Source organism: Leopardus geoffroyi, chromosome D4 (genome assembly GCF_018350155.1).
Source record: "Leopardus geoffroyi isolate Oge1 chromosome D4, O.geoffroyi_Oge1_pat1.0, whole genome shotgun sequence".
Lineage (NCBI taxonomy): Eukaryota > Metazoa > Chordata > Mammalia > Carnivora > Felidae > Leopardus > Leopardus geoffroyi.
In genome coordinates, this window is record NC_059342.1 from 60,319,853 (window position 1) to 60,341,266 (window position 21,414).

The window sequence follows — 21,414 nt, forward strand, 5'->3', positions numbered from 1 at the left end:
TTAATTACATTATCAGAATTTTCATATCTGCTAATCTGATAGGTAAAAGTGTGATTTTACTGCTTTAATTTGCATTTTATTAATTGCAAAGCAGGTGAAATCTTCTCGTGTTGCTAAAAACCTAAGTGTACATTTTCATTTTTGTCTTTAGAAGACGCCAGAAGACTCATGTGCCCATGTTACAAGTATGGACTGCTGAGAAACCGCATCCGCAAGAAGAGGTAAATTGATTTGCGCTCTCATGACGCAAGCACGGTCAGCTCTGGAGTGACATATTCCGGATCATTCCACTTACATACCTTAGCTACTTTTCCACACTTCCTATCCAGGTCCAGCTCCTCATAGCCCTAGGCATATAGTGGATTTTTAAAAAGTGTTAGAATATAATCGAAGCATTTCCTCTTCTGTGGGATTCCAGATATCATAGAGTTGAGATCTTTTTTATTTAAATGATGTTTTTATTGAAAGTGTAAGTGGTAACAACCTCAGGCAGGTAGGCTTTATAAAGTAATTAAAGACAAAAAGCACTGTTCTTTGTACTATATTCAACTGCAAGCTAGCTTACTTTTGTATCCTGTATTTTAGAAGGTACTGACTTTTGGTTTATTCTAGTCAAAATGTTTTTTCCTATGACCTCCAAATATATATATTAATTATTAAAAATTAATCTGTCTTTAGTATTTAGATTGCCTGTGGGCCCAGATTCAGAAATTGAAAAAGGATCGTTGGCAGGAGCGGCACATCCTAAGACCTTATCTTGCCTTTGACAGCATCCTGTGTGAAGCCCTGCAGCACAACCTGCCTCCTTTCACACCACCGCCTCACACGGAAGATTCGGTGTACCCGATGCCAAGGGTCATCTTCAGAATGTTTGATTACACGGATGACCCCGAGGTGCGTTACCACCCGAGAGTTCCTGTCAGAGGGCCCGTGTTGCATTGTACTTGTGGTTTAATCCTGTTTGAATCATGCCTGTGATACATGTTAATCTCAAGTGGTTCGTTATCTGAGAGGACCAACAGGAGTGAGGTTAATGGCTTAACTTAGTGAATGGTTTCTCTGCGTGTGCAAGCACTTCTCCTTAGCACGTGTAAATAGTGTGAGAGTGCAGTGCGCATGTGAGTGTGGGTTCACCCGCCAGACTCGTTTGAGTTTTAGTCCTGTTGTAGTCAGATCCCAGCTGTGTGGTCATGGGTGAGTCAGTTTCCTCTCTTAGTTTCCTAATGGAATAATAATGGTATGCTCTAATAAAGTTTAATGAGTAAATTACTAACAAGTAAAATGCATAGGACAGATTGTGACACATGAGTGCTCAGTAATATTAGCCATTATTCTTAATAAGGCTGTTTTTCAAGAAAAATCCCCAGTTTTTGAGATTATCCATCTCACTCTAACCCTCACAGCTTGTCTTACTATTCATATTATGTAATTGTTTTTCAAAAATATTGTAAAATATTTTTAATTTAAAAACCCTAAAGTTTAGTATAAGCTGACTATAGTTTTTAAATATACATATTCTTTATTATGAAGTCAAATTAGCAGCCATTACACTTTAACAGTTAAGAAAATGTATAATTTTGATATGGACCTTTGGTATCAGAACTTACATTTTAACTATCCTTTATTTTATATATTTGGGTGACTGCTTTAATAGCTAAACAGCAAGCAGGGTGATCACTGGGTTGGTTTTGGCTAAAGTACCATACCGTTGCTTAGTACATTCTAGTCAACAGAGAGCAGGATTTCTCAGCCTTGGCACAATTGACATTTGGGACTGGAGAATTTTTTCTGGTGCGGGGCTGTCCTGTGATCTGGAGGATGATTAGCAGCACCCCTGACCTCCACCAGCAGCATCTAGAGGGCAAATGTCAGGTGTGACAACCACAACAATCTCCACAGATTGCCAGGTGACCCCTGAAGGCAAAATTGCCCCCATTTGAGGGCCACAGGCATAAAAACCAGTATTACCACCTGAGGTCAAACTTCAGCTTTCTTTCTCCTGTCCTCTCTTTTCTGTCTGATAAATTGCTTCTGACCAGTGAAAATTTAGTATACGTGTAATCTATCTCAGAGTAGAAAATCGTCAGATAATCAGTTTCATATACAAAATTATCAGCTTGCTACCCACTTTGGTATATTTCATATATAGCGAAATGCTTTTAGTCAACATTATGTGATGGGAAATCTAATTTACCTTCAAGATGGCTACAATGTTTGTGATTAGGCATTTGTTCATACAAGGAGAACTACAACAGGACCTCAAAATTTGTTTTTCTTTTTTCCTTTTTTTTTTGTTTTTGTAATTTTTGTTTAAGAGAGAGTGTGTGTGCCAGTGGGGGCAGAGGGGCAGTGGGGGGGAGAGAGAGAGGGAGAGGGAGAGAGAGAATCTTCAGCAGGCTCCATGCTCAGTGGGGATGGAGCCTGATGCAGGGCTCAATCCCACGACCCTGGGATCATGACCTGAGCCAAAATCAAGAGTCAAGAGCTCAACTGACTGAGCCACCCAGGTGCCCCAAAATTTATTTTTTTTAATTGATTGTGCCTCTGTATTTATATTTAATTTATAAGTACACTTCCTTAACATTTATACTTAATTGGTATTGCCTCCCTTATATGCCCATTTTCCTTTGCCAGAAGAGCATATACCTATAAAATATTTTTTCCCCTCAAGATGAGGATTTTGTTTTGTCCTGGCCTTTGAAAAAAAATGTTTATTTTATTTATTTATTTTTTTAAACGTTTATTTATTTTTGGGACAGAGAGAGACAGAGCATGAACAGGGGAGGGGCAGAGAGAGAGGGAGACACAGAATCGGAAGCAGGCTCCAGGCTCTGAGCCATCAGCCCAGAGCCCGACGCGGGGCTCGAACTCACGGATCGCGAGATCGTGACCTGAGCCGAAGTCGGACACTTAACCGACTGAGCCACCCAGGCGCTCCAAAAATGTTTATTTTAAAAAATTAAAAATTAATAGAGATTAAAGGTCATTAAGAGTCTTCAATAGTAAATAGTAAGTAAATAAATTCTTTGAACCTGTTTGCTATGCATATACTTTAAACAAATATCATGCAGGTAGTTTCCTAACCATTTTTTTGAACAATGTAGTATGTTTGTCTTTCTATGCATATATACTTTTTATGTCTATACAGTTTGAAATAGAATATTTCCTCTCCATATTTATTATGGAAGTTAATCCACTCATGGTTTAAAAAGTCAAACTATAGAGGCACCTGGGTGGCTCAGTTGGTTAAGTGTCTGACTTCAGTTCAGGTCATGGGTTCGAGCCCCACATCGGGCTCTGTGCTGACAGTTCTGAGCCTGGAGCCTGCTTTGGATTCTGTGTCTCCCTCACTCTCTGCCCCTCTCCCACTTCTCTCTCTCTCTCTCTCTCTCTCTCTCACTCTCTCTCTCTCAAAAATAAACATTGAAACATTTTTTTTAAAAAATCAAACTGTATGGAGCTAATAATACAGATTCTTTGGCTTGAGATGGGTGATGGTAGCCTGGTGTCGGGTGCTAGAAGAAACGCTGCAGCTGACACTCATTGTATTGCAGTGAACATGACAGTGAGATTTGCTGAAATACAGTTTTCACACTTCTGAACTTTTAAAATCCTCAGCACCCAGTATAGTGTGTGGAACATAATAACCTCTGGAATATTTGTTGGATAAATGAAAGTAAGTATCTTTTTCTAGGCTTGCAGTATATATACATTTGCTTTTCTTCTCAGGGTCCTGTAATGCCAGGGAGCCATTCAGTTGAAAGATTTGTAATAGAAGAGAATCTTCACTGCATCATTAAGTCCCACTGGAAGGAAAGGAAGACTTGGTAAGATTGTTTTCATGGTAACTTTTAGAGTGGAGAAAAAGTAGCAAGTTTGATTTGGTAAGAGCAAAATGTATATAAAGAGTGTAAGAAAATCTTCCTCTTTCTGACGCTCTGTCCTTTTAAAAAATAAAACCAATCTCTGAGAAGACTTCTTTGCTTTCTCAAGGCCCTTCACACTCAAATAGTCGTTGTCCAGATGCTTTAAGGTTCTATAGTGCTTTATAGTGATTTGCACATGATGTTGGCTTTTTTTGTGTGGGTGTTTGCCAAAGGCTATGGACAAATTAACATGAATGACCAACTGGTTTTGGTGTGAATGTTATGGGAATAAACGAATATTAATAGTTTTCTAGCACTTAGATATCAGGCTTTGGAAAAGTTTTGTTTTAGTATTTCCTTAAGCCTTGGAAAGTTTTGGTTTAGATTGTAAGATGGAAAGGAAGATAGTGTTTTGGGAGTGATCTGCTCAGAAATTTTGTAGTAGATCCTAATATGATTTCTTAGTATTATTGCTTATACTTCTTTTTTCTTTGAAGGAGTTAAAGTAATTTGTGCTATATTTAAGTGAAGTACCTGAAATGTGGAGCATTTCAGAAAAGATTTCTTTCCCTTGTATCCGAACACTGCTTTTGCAACTGCTTATTTGATTTTTTATGTATCTTTGTGTACTTACTAAACTTCAGTTACATTGTTTATAGTGCTGCACAGCTGGTGAGCTATCCAGGGAAGAACAAGATCCCCTTGAACTACCACATAGTTGAGGTATGCATTCCACGTGGAGCATGTGTCTAAGTTTCTGAATCTTTCTGCTGATTTTAGAGTGTAATTGAGTCTTGGCTTTTTTTTTTTTTTTTTTTTCTTGTCAGATCCTGAAAATTAACACAGGAGTGAGGAAAATGCTTTTGGTTTTGGTGTTCTGTTAGCCACGTTAGTAAAGAGAAAAGAGGAGGTTGAGACCAGTAGCCAAATGGAATTTTGAGTTGCCCATAAGTTATTTATATAGTATGTCTTTATTCATGGATAGTTATCATAGATAATGTTGTTACCTCCAGTCCTGTCAGTACATTGTCCACTTACCAGATGTATAATTGGATTGAATAATTTAAAATATTGTATTACTTTACTCAGATGACCTATCCTTAACTGATGTCTATCTGGCCTCGTATTACTAGCAGACCTCTAACAAGTATATTATTCCCTGTATGACAAGGTACAGATAAGTATGAATCTTTGTGTATTCCTAGAAAACAAAAGAGCCAATTGTTTTTGGAAGTAGGAAGAATAAATAATGCTTTTGACCCCATATTAAGTCATACAGAAGGGCGATAGTAAAGTTGAACACCTCGTAGAGACTCATGTTCCGAAAAAGAGTGTTTTCACTTGACACATGAGTCAGACTGTCCTTTGCATTATTCCTTTATGTAAAATACTCATGTGATGTATTATTTAAGATACACTTTTTATTCATACTGCACTTACGTGCTTTCTTGAAAATACTGCATTTGTCCTATCTTTATAAAACTTGAGAGTATGTTTAGGCTATGAACTTGACTCATTGATGTGTCAATTGAAATGCAAAACATAAATAAGTTAGGCTATGAACTTGACTCGTTGACCTGTCAATTGAAATTTCAAATCTGAAAAATGTGTAAAATATAATCAGAATGAAGTATAGAAGTAAGGGAGATGGGGGTGAGAAGAAAGAACGCAGAACAGGCTGTAGAATTCTAGGTAGGTGGTCCACAAATTATACAGGGAGGGCAGAAACAAGTTTCTGAGCGACAGTCATGGCAAAGAAATCTTGGGCTACCAAAGAGATTTCTGGGCACCGATTTTACTTTATTTTATCTTATTTTATTCATTTTAATGTTTATTTTTGAGAGAGAGAGAGAGAGAAACAGTGTGAGTGGGGGAGGGGCAGAGAGAGAGGGAGACACAGAATCTGAAGCAGGCTCCAGGCTCCGAGCTGTCAACACAGAGCCCGACGCAGGGCTCGAACTTAAAAACTGCAAGATCATGACCTGAGCCGAAGTCAGACGCTTAACCAACTGAGCCACCCAGGCGCCCCTGAGCACCAATTTTACAATGTAGCAGCCTGGAATGACTTGACTGTCTTCTGTTCCTATCCTCAGAGTCTAATAAGGGTTTTTACTACTTACAAGAATGAGACCCTGGTGGATCTGTGAGTGCTGCACAAATCAACTCCAGTACTTCCAGAGTTGGAGTTAATTGTATGGTTCTCTGGGAGTATCATATAAGCATTAACATGTATATTCTTATTTAATTGAGATGCAATTTTTATTACAGTATTCAATTACAGTTTTTCATGTTTTAAAGAACATTATTTTAAATATTAAAAAGTAATTCTTCTTTCATTAGAAAGGCCATGGAGTTAGAGTTTACATTTAGAATGTTGAGGTCTTTCTGATAGAAGTGCGTAGATACCTGTGGAATTGAATTCTGACTCATGATTCTTTTATAGGTGATCTTTGCAGAGCTGTTTCAGCTCCCGGCACCCCCTCACATTGATGTGATGTATACCACACTGCTCATCGAGCTGTGCAAGCTTCAGCCTGGTTCGCTACCCCAAGTTGTATCCTTTCTGTGGTTTGTAAACTTACTCTCTTTGGCCTGGCTTTAAAAGATTATTAAATATTTCTTACTCTGGGTGTAAATCACTTCATGAAAAATTTAGCATTTCTTCAAAAATTAAGCATACGTGTATCACTCAATCCAGCCATTCCACTCTTAGGTATTTACCTAAGGGAAATGGAAGCACATTTCCCTACAAAGACTTGGGCGTTAATATTCATTGACACTTTATTTGCAATAACCTAAAATGAGACAATTCAAATATCAGTACATGAATGTATATACAAATATGTCATATCTATACAATGGAATACGACTCAGTAATAAAAAGGAACAAATTTTTAGTGCAGGCAACAATTTGAATAAATTAGAAAATATTTATGCTGAATAAGAGATACCAAATAAAAATTTATACTATATGATTCCATTTACACAAAATTACTAGAAAAGTAATACAGTGATAGCTGACCAATATTTGCTTGCAACATGGGGGAAGAGGGGAAGAAGAGGTTATAGCGGGGTGTGGGGAAATTTTGGAGGTGATGTCAATATTCTCTGTCTTTATTTCCTGGGTGTATATAGGTCAGATTTATTGTACGTCATTGATAACTCTAGAGCAGTTTTTAAAAATCAATTACATTGAAAAGATACTCAATATTATCAGTCATTATACAGACTTCTAAGAAATGTTATTTTTTTATCACAACTTATTTTGAAGGAGGATGAGGAATAGTTTTCCTTATCCTCGAATCCACAGCTTGCACAGGCTACTGAAATGTTATACATGCGTTTGGACACGATGAATACTACGTGTGTAGACAGGTATAGTAATTGCCTTAGTTCTATACTGATTGTTAGCAGCTCTGCTCCCTGTACTTTATACAAGAATTTGATTAGCAAAACATTTGCCTTCTTAAGAGTTTCTAAGTTGATTTTTCTTTCTCGCCTTCTCAAGATAATCCTTTGTATAATAATAAAACTCATAGTTGTAACATTACATTTTCTAGTCCAACTATCAGTATGAAATAATGATCATGCTGAGGTTTTCTTTAATCTCATTCATTGTTCATTTGTTTGGTGCTTTGGTATAGGTCTACTTTTTCTTCTGTAACTGGGTATGTAACTTTTAAAATCGGCTTTATGCCAACTAATTCCTATGCGGGAGCAGAATCTAATACGGTGTATCATGTATCAGTATATGTTATATATGTATTTTTGTTTGTTAATACTACCTGCTTTTAAAATAATTAGCTTCTAGATAACTACAGCTTGAAGACTCAGTTTATACAAAAGATCATATTGGATTTTTAGAGGTGTGGTGATTACATGCCCACTGTCTCCTTTTTGGGGAGGCTTGTGTGCTACCTTTATCAGCTGGTACTCTTTCTTACCTCTTTTGGTCCCCCAAATGAGATGGGGACAGGTACTGAACATTTCTCCAATTTCCACAATCTTTCTTTTTTATTTTTCTTTTTCAAAGGAGTGATTTTTTTTAAAATACTTTTTGAGAGCGCAAGTGAGCAAGGGGCAGAGAGAGAGGGAGAGCGAGTGCGGAGCCCAAAGCAGGGCTTGAGCTCACCTGATGCAGGGCTCAGACTCAAGAACCATGCGATCATGACCTGAGCTGAAGTCAGATGCTTAACCAGCTGTGCCATCCAGGAGCCCCTCCATGATCTCTCATGTCATTGTTCAGATTCTGTTTCTGAAAATTATTAGTAAGGACTATTCTGTGTCAGACCTATTATCTTGAGTAATTTCAGTGATTGAAGTTACAGATTTCATCTGTAATTTCATGGATTACAGATCCATGAAGGACATGCTTTAAGAAAGTGTCTTCTGATTTTTCTCCCAGTCTAATAAAGCTAGGAATTGTGTTTTGTCATTTATTCAGCAGATATATGTTGGGCACTTACAAATTTCACAGCATTATACTAAAGTGATTTCTGTTTGGTTAGATCACTTGTATTTTTAGGGGGAAAGAGATGGTATATTTTGTGGTGAAAAGGGCATAGTGTGGTGATGAGAGACTATACTTTGGCTCTGCCATTTATAAAATGTTTTATCTGCAATTCCTTTGATCTTTTTTTGGGGGGGGTGCTCTGTTTCATTGTTAATGAAATGGGGAAAATAATGCATTCCTTGAGAGTTAGAACTCAGCCGTGTGTGTGTACACAAAACAGGCATTCAGAGTGTATCTGTTACTAAAAAAGGATAGTACTTTTAGAAAGACTGAGATACGGGACTTATTTTTTGGAGAAGATGAATGGTAGGATTTACAGAGAAAAAGGTAAGTGGCAGGAGAATTTACAGCTTTGGTTGAGTATGTGCTTCTAACTCGATAAAACAGGGTTTTAGTCTGAATCATTATATAAGTTTCTGCTACAGATTGCAACCATTCATCCTTTCTATCTCCCCACTGCTGCCCACTCCTCTCTATAGGTTTATTAATTGGTTTTCCCATCATCTGAGTAACTTCCAGTTCCGTTGGAGCTGGGAAGATTGGTAAGTGGTGGCATGTTTTATCTTTCCTTTCTCTGCAGTCTTCCATAATAAAACTTAGTATCTAAAGCTGTAACACAAAAGCAGTCTTCTTCGAAGTCTGAAATATCTAGTTCATTTTTGGTATTTACATATATATAAGTAACTTATGTACAAGGAAACTTGTAGCTAAGTACACATTAGGTATAAGTGCAGATTATGTGTAAGAAGTTATAAAACTAGCTTTTTTCTCTTTAGGTCAGATTGTCTTACTCAAGATCCTGAAAGTCCCAAACCAAAGTTTGTAAGAGAAGTTCTAGAAAAATGTATGAGGTAAGTTCTTTGTGTTTTCTGCTTAGCTTAGTTCTCCTAAGTTCTTTGGGGTTTTTTTCTCTTCTTTGTATGTGTGATGTATGTCCAGAATATCATTTTTTAAATCCAAGTACTTCCTCTCTTTCCTTTCAGTTTTTAGTCAAGATTTAGGCTAAAAAAATTTAAGACTTGTCATCTGGATTCCACGTGAATCAGGCCAATAAATTTTTTGTTTTTTGGTTTTTTTTGTCAAATGTACTTTGAAATAATTTCACATTTCAGGAAAGTTGCCAAAATAGTGCAAAGAACTCTGTACCCTAGACTCCCTGGTTGTTAACACTTTACCACATTTGTTCTAATGTTCACTTCCTTTTCCCTGCTGTATACACACACCCACTACACTGGACTCTCTGAAAACAAGCTGCAGATGTGATGTCGCATCGTTCTTTAACAGTCCGTTGTATCTTCCCCCAAAACAAAGATGTGCTCCCAGGTGGCCGGCACACAACCCTCCAAGTCAGGAAACTGGCTCTAGTGCAGGAATCTGACATCCAGCCCCAAGACGCTGCTGAGATTTTGCCAGCCATCCTGATATGTCTGTTCTCTTTCTGGTCCACAGTCCTATCCAGGACCACACAGGTAGCGTTTAGTTGTCATTCTCTTCACATTCTCCCCTTGACCAGTTGTTCGTTCTTGTCTTCCATGCCCTTGTCAGTTGTAAAGAAGTTAGGCCTTTCTTTCTTGAGTTCCCTGCCCTGCCCCCCCCCACCCCCCCAGCCTCCTGTGTCTCCTGCCCACACTCAGGACCTGTGCTGTCGGTGCTTTTCGCCACGCGTCCCATCAGGAGGCACATGAATCTCTCCGCTGATATGTTAACCTTGACCACCTGGTCATGTCAGTGTCTCCCAGGCTTCTCCACCTGGAATTCACCGTTTTTCTCTTTGTAACTAATTAATAATCTGTGGTGATAATCTGAGATTATACTCATATCTTCTTCATCAAACCTCTCCTGATAACTGTTACTTTTGTCTGCCACCACTATGATGATTGCCAAGTAATCATTCTCTTTTTCCAGGTTTTTGCCCACATTTGTTAGTTGGCTTTCTCCTGTAAGAAAGAGCTTGTCCTTTTTCGCCCATTTATTTATTCCTGTGTTTATATATCAATAGAGACTAATAGATTTCTATTTCATTCAGTGAGTTCCAGTCTATTACTGTCATTATTTTGATGCCCAAATTGTCCCTGATTTGTTTATTGGGGGAGCCCCTTGTGGCTCCGGTGTCCTTTTTTTTCCTCTCATAATATCTCCCTCCATTCATTAAGCATTTCCTTATTTTTTTCATAAGATGTTCCAAGCTCATCTTGTGTTTCCTTGCCCCTCCCCTGGAATCATCTATTTATTCACAGAGCCCAAGTTTTTAATAATGGAGTATGGTATTTAGGAACCAAGATTTGGACTCTTGCTGTGCTAGTTGCTATTGGGATGTCATTGATTCTGGATGGACAAAGGTAGTACATGCATTTATGCACACACACATACATACATACCTTTTTATATCCACTTAGGTGTGTGTATCTCTCCAATTCCAACTCAGCTCCTCACTTTTCTCTAGCCTTCCCTTTTGCCAGGATTTTTTTTTTTCAAGTGTATTTATTTTAGGGAGAGTGGGAGTGGGGCAGAGAGAGAGAATCCCAAGCACGGTCTGCCCTGTCAGCACTGATGAGCCTGTTGTGGGGCTGTAATCCAGAAACCGTGAGATCATGACCTGAGCCGAAATCAAGAGTCAGTCACTTAACCGACTGAGCCACACAGGCGCCCCTGCCATGATTCTAAATACCTTTTCAGGCAGTAGGAAACTTGGCTCCCATTAGCCTTGATATATATTTATTTGCTACAGTGTAACCACTCTCCTCATCATGGAGACTAGGTCCTCTGCCCTACTTTACCCCAGTACCACTCCACATCCTTGGCCACCAGGCTTGTGGACCCACTGGCCCACCCCTCATTGCAAACCAGTAAATTTTGAAGAAAGCTGGAGGTTTGTTATGCTGTCATGACAAAAGCTTTAAGGACTTGTTTTCCCCTTTGGCTTCTTGGTTGTCAGCTGAGTCCAGGGTGTTGGAGATGGGACTTTCCCGGTAAGTTGGATGTTACCATAAATAATGGAACTAACGAACAGCATTTTCTGAAGCTCTCATTTGCATTGTAGGTTGTCTTACCACCAGCGTATATTAGATATTGTTCCTCCTACCTTCTCAGCTCTATGCCCTGCAAACCCAACCTGCATTTACAAGTATGGAGATGAAAGTAGCAGTAAGTAATAAAGTAAATCCCGTTGTCTTTGAAAAGTACTAATGCCAGTATTTCTGAAATCTATTATTTAAGGTGGAGAAAGTAAACTTTTTCTTTTCTTGGGTTTTTTTTTTTTTTTTTGTCCGTTTGAAAGGTGATCTACAGTAGTCACTATTTTGTTTGCCCTGTCATCCTTTGGAAGATTCATGACCTACTTAGTTATTACTTGTGAACTTTTTTCTTAATATTGCTTATAATGTTATATCCATGACCTTATTTTAAATATGCTAAGTACAGCAAGTTGAATTTAAAGCCCAAACTTAATAAATGTCCTGGCGGTGGAGATTATTTGACTTGGTTGTCGTGTGGTACCAGTCCAGGTGTGGGAACATAGGTGCACACGGGATACATTCTGACCGGCAAGAGGCCTGTAGAAGGAAATTCTTAAATACGGTTTTCTTACTTTTTGGTCACCTCGTGTCTGAGATTATGCTATGAATCAGAGGGCCTAGAATTTGCTATGCTGTGTTGTGCTTAACACGTAACAAAGGTAAGGCGTCGTACCTTGGTGGTCCCTGCAGAGAGTTAGGTGTGTAGTTGCTCCACGGGAGTCTTTCCAGACAGCGCTGCACGCGGCTCCTCCACGCACCTCCACCTCAGGCTGGGAAGCAGTTCTTTGCGTCTTGGAACTCCCTCCCCTTCCTCGCCTTCTGTGCGTGCCCTGCTTCTCCACTACACCTCACGCTACACCTGTTTTCCTTGAAGTAAACTCTGTTGGTCCCAATGCTAAGTACATTTCCTACGTTATTATGTCCCTTTGTCCTCGAGACATCTCTGAGAATCAAGTGTGTTTAGTAGACCAGTTTTACGGCGAGGAAATCTCTTCAGAGAGGTGAGGCCAGAGTGAGGTTGCATCCGAGGGGCAGAGCCCAGACTCACATCCAGGCTTACTGAGCAGCCTTGCTCTTACCACTGTGCTTCCCCGAAAGAGCGAAGTGTGAGGCGGTGTGGCACGCCTCTGAGTGCTGAGTTTTGAGCTCTGCCTCAGTCTGGCTCAGAGAAGCAGAAGGCACAGTCTTTGATCTCAAGAGCTCAGACTTTTATTGAATATGGACTTTGCTTTTTTCCTATAGAAACAACTGAACCTAACAGTTAAGGCCCGCCTAACAGTTGTTCCTGCTTTTTTATCTGTCACTTCTCAGATGGACCCGTGCTCCAACCAGGCCACTTCTTTTTTATCTTTCCTGTGCTCATGGTTTTTGGTTTTGCCTTTCTATCTGGAAAGCCCTTTCTGTCTTTAATTCCTATACTGTCTCTAGGGTCCGGCAAGGCTCCTCTCCTATAAATACTGCCCTTTAGCAAGCCAGTTTTGTGTTGCTCTGGCTACTTCCTGTGTGACTATCTTGGTTCCCATGCTACAATGTAGACCCTTCAGTGACACGAGATTCTTTTTTTTTTTTTTTTTTGTCTCCCACTTTTAGGGAAAAGCAAACAGCACCTGTGACCTGTTGTGATTGACTTCATTCATTCCAAGTGCTTAGTAACTCCTATGTCAGGATTGTCTTTTGATTTATTACTTCTTTGTCCACCTTACGTTAAAAGATTTCCAGTTGCTGTAGTGATGCCATACAGTATATATTAGCACAAATAAGGACTCGACAGATAATAACCAATAGTAAACACATAGAGTCACAACATATGAGCATCTGGCTTCTGTAGACTCAAGTGTCTGGCCTCAGCAGAAGAGAAAAGCAAAAAAAACCTATCACAAGATGGCAACCTTCACCTGTTCAAACACAAACTTAGTCGTTACTGTCTCAGAGAAAATGAGGAGGAAGGGACATTGACCAAAATGAAATAAATACATTGAATCTCGGCTTTTCAGCTTACAAAAGCCTAGGGATTTGAGGACAAAAGACAGTTATGTAAATTTCTCAGCTATTTATTTATAAGAACAGTCTTAAAACTTGATCCTACCCTTTTCCCCATTCTGTGCTTAGATTCTCTTCCTGGACATTCAGTTGCCCTCTGTTTAGCTGTTGCATTTAAAAGTAAAGCAACCAATGATGAAATCTTCAGCATTCTGAAAGATGTACCAAATCCTAACCAGGATGATGATGACGGTAAGGGACCACTTCTTCAATGGAACTATCTATAGGCCAGGTTAAAGCATAAATATAAAGCATTACTGGCAGTTTGAGTTCCTCCTAAGTCTCAACGGATGCTTCTAAGCAGTAGCCTGTTCAGTGTGTCAGTTCAGTGTGCCGGCAACTTTCTTCCTTCTATAAAAGAGATCCTCATCTGTCTGTGACATAGCTTACATTCAGTATAAAAACTAAACACAAAGTTAAATATGCTGTTATCATTCATTTTTAAACATTCCCTGTTTTAACTTTAGAGAGGTTCCTGAGTGGAAGATTTGGTGAATTGTAATTGGATTTTTCACCTATTTAAGCTATTGTAATAATGATGTGTAACACCCACTGAGTATGTACTATGTAACTCCAACCAAAACCCCTAGGGTTTTTTCTGAGCAACAGTGGGAAAATAGGCAAGTAATTTATAAGTTCACCTGAATCAGTAAATGAACAAGGTAAAAAAAAGATGAGAGGGACTTAGAACATATTAAAAGATATCTGAAACATACAGTAACTGAAACAATGTGATATTGGCACCAAAAGAGACGAATCAGGAAAACATGAAAAGTCTACCGGGACAGACAACTGGGTAACGTTTTGGAGGAAAATTTGTTAGATCTGTACATAAGGACATGTGCATAGTAATCAAAATAAAAATATGAATGGTCCTTGGGTTATTTATTACTAGGATTTTGTTTGGATTTTTCTGAGAAATTTGTATTATGATAGAAATTGTGTTTAGATAGCATATGTCAAAATGATGGTCCTAAATTTAGACGCTGTCAGATATCTTAAGACTTAGACTTACTAGTTAAGGGTTTGCTGAATCTTTTTATTAATATGTTATCTTGCCACCATTCAGAGCGATATGAACATGGAAGTCCATTTGTTATGTGTAAAAGAAATGGATCATATAGAAGAATTAGGGAAATAATCTCCAGAAAGTAAGAATTAAGATCATGCTTAGTTTTATATTTTGAGTATTTAAAATCAGCAGTGGTCTTTTATTGTCTATTTGTCCTCAGAGACATGACACGAATGTCTGGCTTAATGTTTGGATGTGAGTATGCCGCCCATTTAGCATTCCAGGTGAGGGAACAAAGAATTGCTATACTCAGCATTTTTCTAGCTGTCTTACTGTGGAATATTTTTCAGATGAAGGATTCAGCTTTAACCCATTGAAAATAGAGGTCTTTGTACAGACTCTGCTACACTTGGCAGCCAAATCATTCAGCCACTCCTTCAGTGCTCTTGCAAAGTAAGTGCAACAAGAAGACACGCTCTGTTTTAAGGGTTTGGAACTTTGGTGAATACCAGGGGTATAGAAATTTGTAGCTAAAATTGTTGGACATGAAGATCTTAATAGTATTGGCATATAATAGAGCTCTGATTTGTAGTGGCTACAACCCTATTTGGCTCCTGTCAGTCTATGTGTACATTTTTTCATATGGCCCCTCAGAGAACCTAGTGAAAAACCTGGGTCCATAGGACAGTCATATATACCGTCAAGAAGCTCCCACCGTATCTAAGCATCTTCCTAAAGGAAGGGAAGTAGAAATGAGGGCCGACTACATTTTGGGGAGCCACCCAAAGGTTAGCATCTAAAGACAGAGCTTTCTAATTCATCAGACAATCCAAAAGAAGTAAGAGCATATGTAGATACTCCTCTAGCAGAGCAAACTGGGCTCCTCTCCCCACCTTGGCTTCCAAGTATCTATGATTTGCAGGACCCCCACAGGAAGTGCAGTCAGGGTACTTCACCTATTTGTGGAGACCATTCCTTAGCCCTCACCTATTCTTAGATGCCCCGTAAATTGTAGTCCTCAGCTGACAGTGAATGGTATATTTGTAAATCTCTCAAGGTTGTGTGACAAATTTCATACAAACCACGAATTCCTAATCATACCTTTTGTATCCTTAATGGTTAACATTGGGTTGTTTTGTATTTATGTGTTGCACTGTAAATTCAGTAACATTGAAAGGCTTTGAAAAACTTAAAATGCTTAATGAGTAAGTTTATCTGTGGTATTTTTTCCCCACCGCGAAAAGGTTTCATGAAGTCTTCAAAACCCTAGCTGAGAGTGATGAAGGAAAGCTACATGTCCTACGAGTTATGTTTGAGGTCTGGAGGAACCATCCACAGGTAAAAACTATTTAATCAGACAAAGTTTTAAGTGTTGCCACTCAGTTTGTCTTTTTGCTCAATCTTTATTGGTGTTCTAGTTTTCTTACAGTAAGTACCAGAGCCAGAGTGCAGAATGAATCTTAATTAAGACCTCCTGATGGTCAAATGGCTCGGTTCCACAACCACTGAAAATGAATGTCACAGACCTCCTATTTTACTTTTGTAGCAGCGGGATTGTTGTGGCTTACATACAAGTGTGATTTACCCTGATGATTCTTTTCTCATTGTAGATGATTGCTGTGCTAGTAGATAAGATGATCCGTACACAAATTGTTGACTGTGCCGCAGTGGCAAATTGGATCTTCTCTTCAGAACTCTCTCGAGACTTTACTAGGTAAATGTGGATTATTTTACACAGTTTGTATTCTCTAAGAATCAGTTTATATTCAGTCTCATACATGAGCTCCAAGTTCTGATTGAAACATTGTTAATATACTGATGCTACCAGATTAGATAGAATTGGGACATGGCAGAGATTCCTGGACAATGTAAATCCACACAGCCAGGCAGTTTGCAGTGTCTCTGAAGGACGCTGATAAAGGATACAGACTATCGGGAGAGAAGATCAGGCCATGTGCCAGGATCTGAGCCGGACGGTGGGATGTGGGTAAGAGTTCCAGCTCAGCTAGGGACCTGGAATGCACACCAGGAACTGGAAGAAACCAGTCACAGTAGATGAAGAACATGGCAGTGAGGGGTTGAGGAGAGTCTGGTGGGCACCTGAGTGCCTGTGGGGAAGGGCGGTATCTCACTTCAGTCAGAAAAAAACCTAAATTTAATGCACAAGATTTATTCTAGACCCATTTCCTATACAGCAAAGAGACTTCTCATTAAGTTTCGTTCTTACTCATGAAGTTGAGTCCACAGGCTTCCTAACTGATCAGGAATAGCAGGAGTTGACACAACAGGAAACAAAGGAATCTTACAAGGATCTAAAAATCCATCACAGCACTTACCCTGTTCATCGTATCTGTTATTGCAGAGGACACAGGTCTAAAATGAACTGAATCCGTAGAGTGGAAGGGTATGATCTAAAGTTACCATATCAGCCAGATTGGCACTCGCAAATTAAGGCAAGAGACATCCTCAGATCTGTAAACTCTTCAGAAAATTGACCACCCAAATATTTGTTAACCATTATCCTGAGCGATTTACACTGCAACTCATTTAATCCTCACCCCCCACTACGGAGGGGGTTACGTTATCATTCTTATGTACAAAATAGGAAAATGTTGCAGAGTGCTTAAGTATCTTGTGCACAGTCACCCAGCTAAGTGCAGAGTCAGAATTCAGACACAGGCATTCTTGAACCGATAAAGGGCTCAAAAGCACCCTCTGTTCTTGAACTCCAAGCTCAAGTATTTGTAACTCTGCAAAGCCTTCCGGACCACCCCTTCCAGAGTTGAAATACTTTGCTCTTGTACCTTGTCTGCTAACATAAGACTTTGGAGTTTTATGAATCAGCTGTTTTATTATCTTCCACTGAAACTGTCATCATCCAAGGCAAGATTTATAGAGGCTGTATCTTGGCATTAGGAAGAACTAATTTATAGACAGATGTAGTTAAGAAGCTACTTCAAAAAATAAACCTTTTATGCAATAAACACTTCAAAGCGCTTACAAGGTGATCCTAGTTGAGTAATTTACTGAGAAAGTAGCTGACCTATATTTATTTTATTCTTAAAAAGGCCCAGCAGTTGATAGCTAGTATGAACTAGTAAGTTTCTTAAATATTCCAAAGAATTGGCCGAATGTCTGCTAGTTAAGTAGTATAAGGCATGTGAAATGAGCCTTCGATTGGGCTTCTGTTTTGAGAAAATTCCAGTACCTGATGTTTAAATTTAGAAGAGAGAAAATAGATTTTTGTTCCTAATGTACATTTTTTCCTGGTGTGCCATTTCATTTCAGTGTATGTACACATACCTTCTAGCGAGTCTAGTAGAGGATGGAAATAAAAGTGATAAGGACCCACTACTGCCTCAGGAAGCTCACCTGAGTCTAATGGGTAGAGATAGGTGTTTGCACAATTTATAATACAAAAAAATTGGGGTACCTGGGTGTCTTAGCTGGTTGAGCGTCCGACTCCTGATTTTGGTTCAGGTTGTGATCTCATGGTTGTGAGATTGAGCCCTGTGTCAGGCTCTGCCAGGCTCTGGAAGCTGGGCATGGAGCCTGCTTGGGACTCTCCCTCTCTCCCCCTCTGCCCCTCCCCACTCACAGGCTCACTCAGTCTCTTAAAAAAAAAGTATGTGTTACTGGAGAAATAGGACTAATTCTGCCTAAAGAGTGGAATCACCTTCAAAATGAGTAGGTTATAAAAGCTGAGAGGTCTTTCTAGAAGCATGCTTTAACATACAGTAACCAAACTCTGTTACTTTTAAGATTGTTTGTTTGGGAAATCTTGCACTCCACAATTCGTAAGATGAACAAACATGTTCTGAAAATCCAGAAAGAGCTGGAAGAAGCAAAAGAAAAACTCGCAAGGCAACACAAACGGGTAAGTCTTATGTCAATTCATAGTGGTCCAAGAAAGTATACCAGAATCTCTTGAAAATCTTCAGTTCATTACCTTGATGAGAACTTATTTTTTCTGAGGCCAAATTATGCAGAACTGATATGGAAGTGGAGGGAGAGGAAGGATCTGGGGGAGGTGTTGCTCTCCGCTCTTCTCCTGTTGGTGAGCCTGGAAGGAAGCACAAACCTTGCTTTTCTGTAGTTAGCCATCTGGATCTGCTTCATGACTGCCCTTCCCAAAAGGAAGGCAGAGAAGGAAAGAGGGCACTTATGTTTCCCTACGACTTTCTGGTGCAAGAGGGGAGAGGGAGAAGCCGGTCTTTGTCTCACTTCCCCAGTCCTGTGGGGAGGGATGGGGCATTCCTTCCCAGGTTCACAGGATACTTCTCATATCAAGTACAGCATTTTAGCCATTTTGGGGGGAAGCAGTGAAGTGGCTGCATTCCGTGATTTTGCATAGTAGTACTAGTATTCTTTGTGACAGTATTCTCCAATGATGTTGTGTATTTACCAGAGTGGGTGGGAATAAATTTAATGACATCTATGAACCTGTAGCAGGTTCAAATGCTCGTCTCCATGTAGATCTGCATATATACGTGTCTGTTTGGTATGTAAACACATACTCACAAACTTAAAATACTGCAAGGTAAATGGTGTCATCCCCATTTTATACATGTCTAAATTGAGGCTCAAAGAACTTAAAATAACTTGCTCAAGGTGACATGGTTAGTAAGTGACAGAGCCTGTCAAACTCCAAGGACTTTCCCTTATGCCATACTGATCCCTAGATGTGTGGTGTCCAATAAAGTAACTGCTAGCCACATGTAACTGTTAATTAAAATTAAATACGTTTAAAATTCAGTTCTTTAGTCACACCAATGCCATTTCAAGTGCTCAGTGTGGCTAGTGGCTACTGTGATGGGCAGCAGAGATTTAACATCTCCCTCATCATAGAAAGGTCTACCAGGCAATAAACAGTACTCTAGAACCTAGCCTTAGTGTGGTATTAGGAGAAAACTAACTTGTGCCCAGTTGCCTAGAACATAAGGCAGACCCCTTAATAGATGCTGTTACAGAGAAAAGCAGAAGTCTATAAAAACAGGGGGTTCTGGTAATTTCGCTTTAAGGGTGGAAGAGGCTGTCATAGATGAGGCCTTACTGACAGGGAGGTATCTAGAAGGAAATGGGCTTTCTAGATCTGGTGATGCCTACCTTCTTGCTAAAAGGACCACGAGGACATTGGTGTGTAATATACCTGGAGTCACTTTCTGGCTCAACCACTTACTAGCTACGTGACACTGAGAAAGTCGTCTAACCACGAAGTTGGGGTGGGGGGGGCGGTGCAGAGGGACACCTCAGTGAATGCTCGATTCTGGCTGAGCTGGGAGGGAGTTGTTAAAGCTTAACAGAGGTATGTTGAGCCCATCATTGCCAGCAGAATCTTGAACAGTCTGCTTTGAATTATTACATGTAGTCAGAGCCGTTTTTGAATTATTGCCAGGGTGAGCAGGTTCTTGAGCTGCATGCAGGCCTGCCCAGCTTTTCCGTAGGGCCGTTGAGGAAAGCTGCCTCTCCGTTGTCACTGCTAAAGTGTCATAGAGCCTTGTATCAGTGACTGGAAAGTACTGTCGGGTCTTTCCCTGGTCATCTACTTTGCTACTTAAATGAGCAGTAGCAGAGTTCTGAGAATATATTATCTATCCTCATTATTTGCAGGTTCTATTTTTGCAAGCTCACTTAAGATTTATTTGTAACCTCAAAGTCAATACTTCTGGTGCTTTCCCCATCATTCAGACATAGGCAGGGCAGTGAAAAATTTGAGTTGCCCAGTGGGCTTGTGCCCAGATAAAGTCAAACAAGGCAATATTCTGCCTTCTTGTTTCATTTCTTATACTGTAAAGAAGCATCCTTTTCGTAATGTATTTACTGCCATGTTTGGGCTTTTGTTGGTGGCTTTTACAGTTTAAAGTGGCCCTAAAGCATAAGGCTGAAATGCTGTCTAGTGTTCCTAAGTGCAAGAAGGCTGTGACATGTCTGACGGTAAAAACACATAAGTCAGTTGAGCTTCTTTTGGGCATGAATGACCATGCTCTTGGCCGTGAATTCAGTGTTCATAAATCAACAATATCATAATCCAGATAAAGGAAAAGGAAATTCACCAATATGTACGTGAGGCTGCTCCATCAAGGACCAAAGTAACCTCTGTAAGTGCTGTGGAAAAGCAGCTCAATTTGTGGATTCATAAGACAAGGATAGATTTAAAAAACGTAGTAGACAGCATTCTTGCGGGGCTGAAAGCCAAAGAAATTTAGTCATGTTACTCAGGGTCAAGAAGATGTTAAGTCTTTCTCGGGCAGTGTTTGAATATAAAGAACTACTGTATATAATTATTGGTAAAACACATATATTAAATAAGCTATCTTTAGACAGAAACACACATAAGGTTACTTGTTGATCAGTTGACAAAAATAAACCAAAGACTCCCTAAGAACCTAACCCTGTATTTCCCTGAGCAGTGGTTCAGTACTAATTCAGGATTCACAACAAATGTATCCACATAACTATGGTAAATAACAAGAATCTACTGTACATTTTCCATGGAGCTCAAAGCTGTTTTCTTTTTGCATGGAGGAAAAATGTAACCAACACTTCCTCCCTGAATGGTCTGTCTTGTAAAAGGTATAACTCACTTCTGCTCTATAGCAAATACTCTTACTGCTGTTATCATGACAGGTGCCACCAAGTTTCCCTGGCCTAGGTAAGTGCCCACAGGACTTTTGGGTGTATGCATTGCATCTGGGTGGTGGAGTACTTTCATTAGAGAATACAAGTCTTCAAGTGGCACTGGACCAGACACAGTAACATCCTTTCTCTTACTTAATGGGATCTAACATACTAGAATTCTAAGAGGCATTTTCCTTTTGTTCCTGTGCATCCTGTAGCGAAGTGACGATGACGACAGAAGCAGTGACAGGAAAGATGGGGCTCTAGAGGAGCAAATAGAAAGACTGCAGGAAAAAGTGGAATCTGCTCAGAGTGAACAGAAGAATCTCTTCCTCGTTATATTTCAGGTAT

The 21,414-nt window shown here is 39.5% G+C and overlaps 1 protein-coding gene and 1 long non-coding RNA gene across 4 annotated transcripts in view; one reads left to right on the forward strand and one right to left on the reverse strand.

Annotated features, from left to right (window-relative positions):
- Positions 1 to 21,414, forward strand: part of NCBP1 (nuclear cap binding protein subunit 1) — a 38,283-nt gene that overhangs the window by 14,822 nt on the left and 2,047 nt on the right. For 2 of the 3 annotated variants that reach the window (XM_045468403.1, XM_045468404.1), the window contains 15 exons: positions 152 to 221; positions 679 to 894; positions 3,730 to 3,827; positions 4,526 to 4,589; positions 6,310 to 6,420; positions 7,177 to 7,241; positions 8,859 to 8,921; positions 9,156 to 9,230; positions 11,420 to 11,523; positions 13,503 to 13,625; positions 14,796 to 14,898; positions 15,690 to 15,783; positions 16,056 to 16,159; positions 18,208 to 18,322; positions 21,282 to 21,410. In XM_045468403.1, the coding sequence (XP_045324359.1) occupies positions 152 to 221; positions 679 to 894; positions 3,730 to 3,827; positions 4,526 to 4,589; positions 6,310 to 6,420; positions 7,177 to 7,241; positions 8,859 to 8,921; positions 9,156 to 9,230; positions 11,420 to 11,523; positions 13,503 to 13,625; positions 14,796 to 14,898; positions 15,690 to 15,783; positions 16,056 to 16,159; positions 18,208 to 18,322; positions 21,282 to 21,410 (1,534 nt within the window). The remainder of the gene's footprint in view (positions 1 to 151; positions 222 to 678; positions 895 to 3,729; positions 3,828 to 4,525; positions 4,590 to 6,309; positions 6,421 to 7,176; positions 7,242 to 8,858; positions 8,922 to 9,155; positions 9,231 to 11,419; positions 11,524 to 13,502; positions 13,626 to 14,795; positions 14,899 to 15,689; positions 15,784 to 16,055; positions 16,160 to 18,207; positions 18,323 to 21,281; positions 21,411 to 21,414) is intronic. The other variant, XM_045468405.1, reaches the window with a different exon arrangement.
- LOC123592962 lies at positions 18,220 to 20,634 on the reverse strand. The gene is made up of 2 exons (XR_006710025.1): positions 20,499 to 20,634; positions 18,220 to 18,508 (listed from the first exon to the last, which is right to left on the reverse strand). It is a non-coding gene; the product is annotated as an uncharacterized LOC123592962 (long non-coding RNA).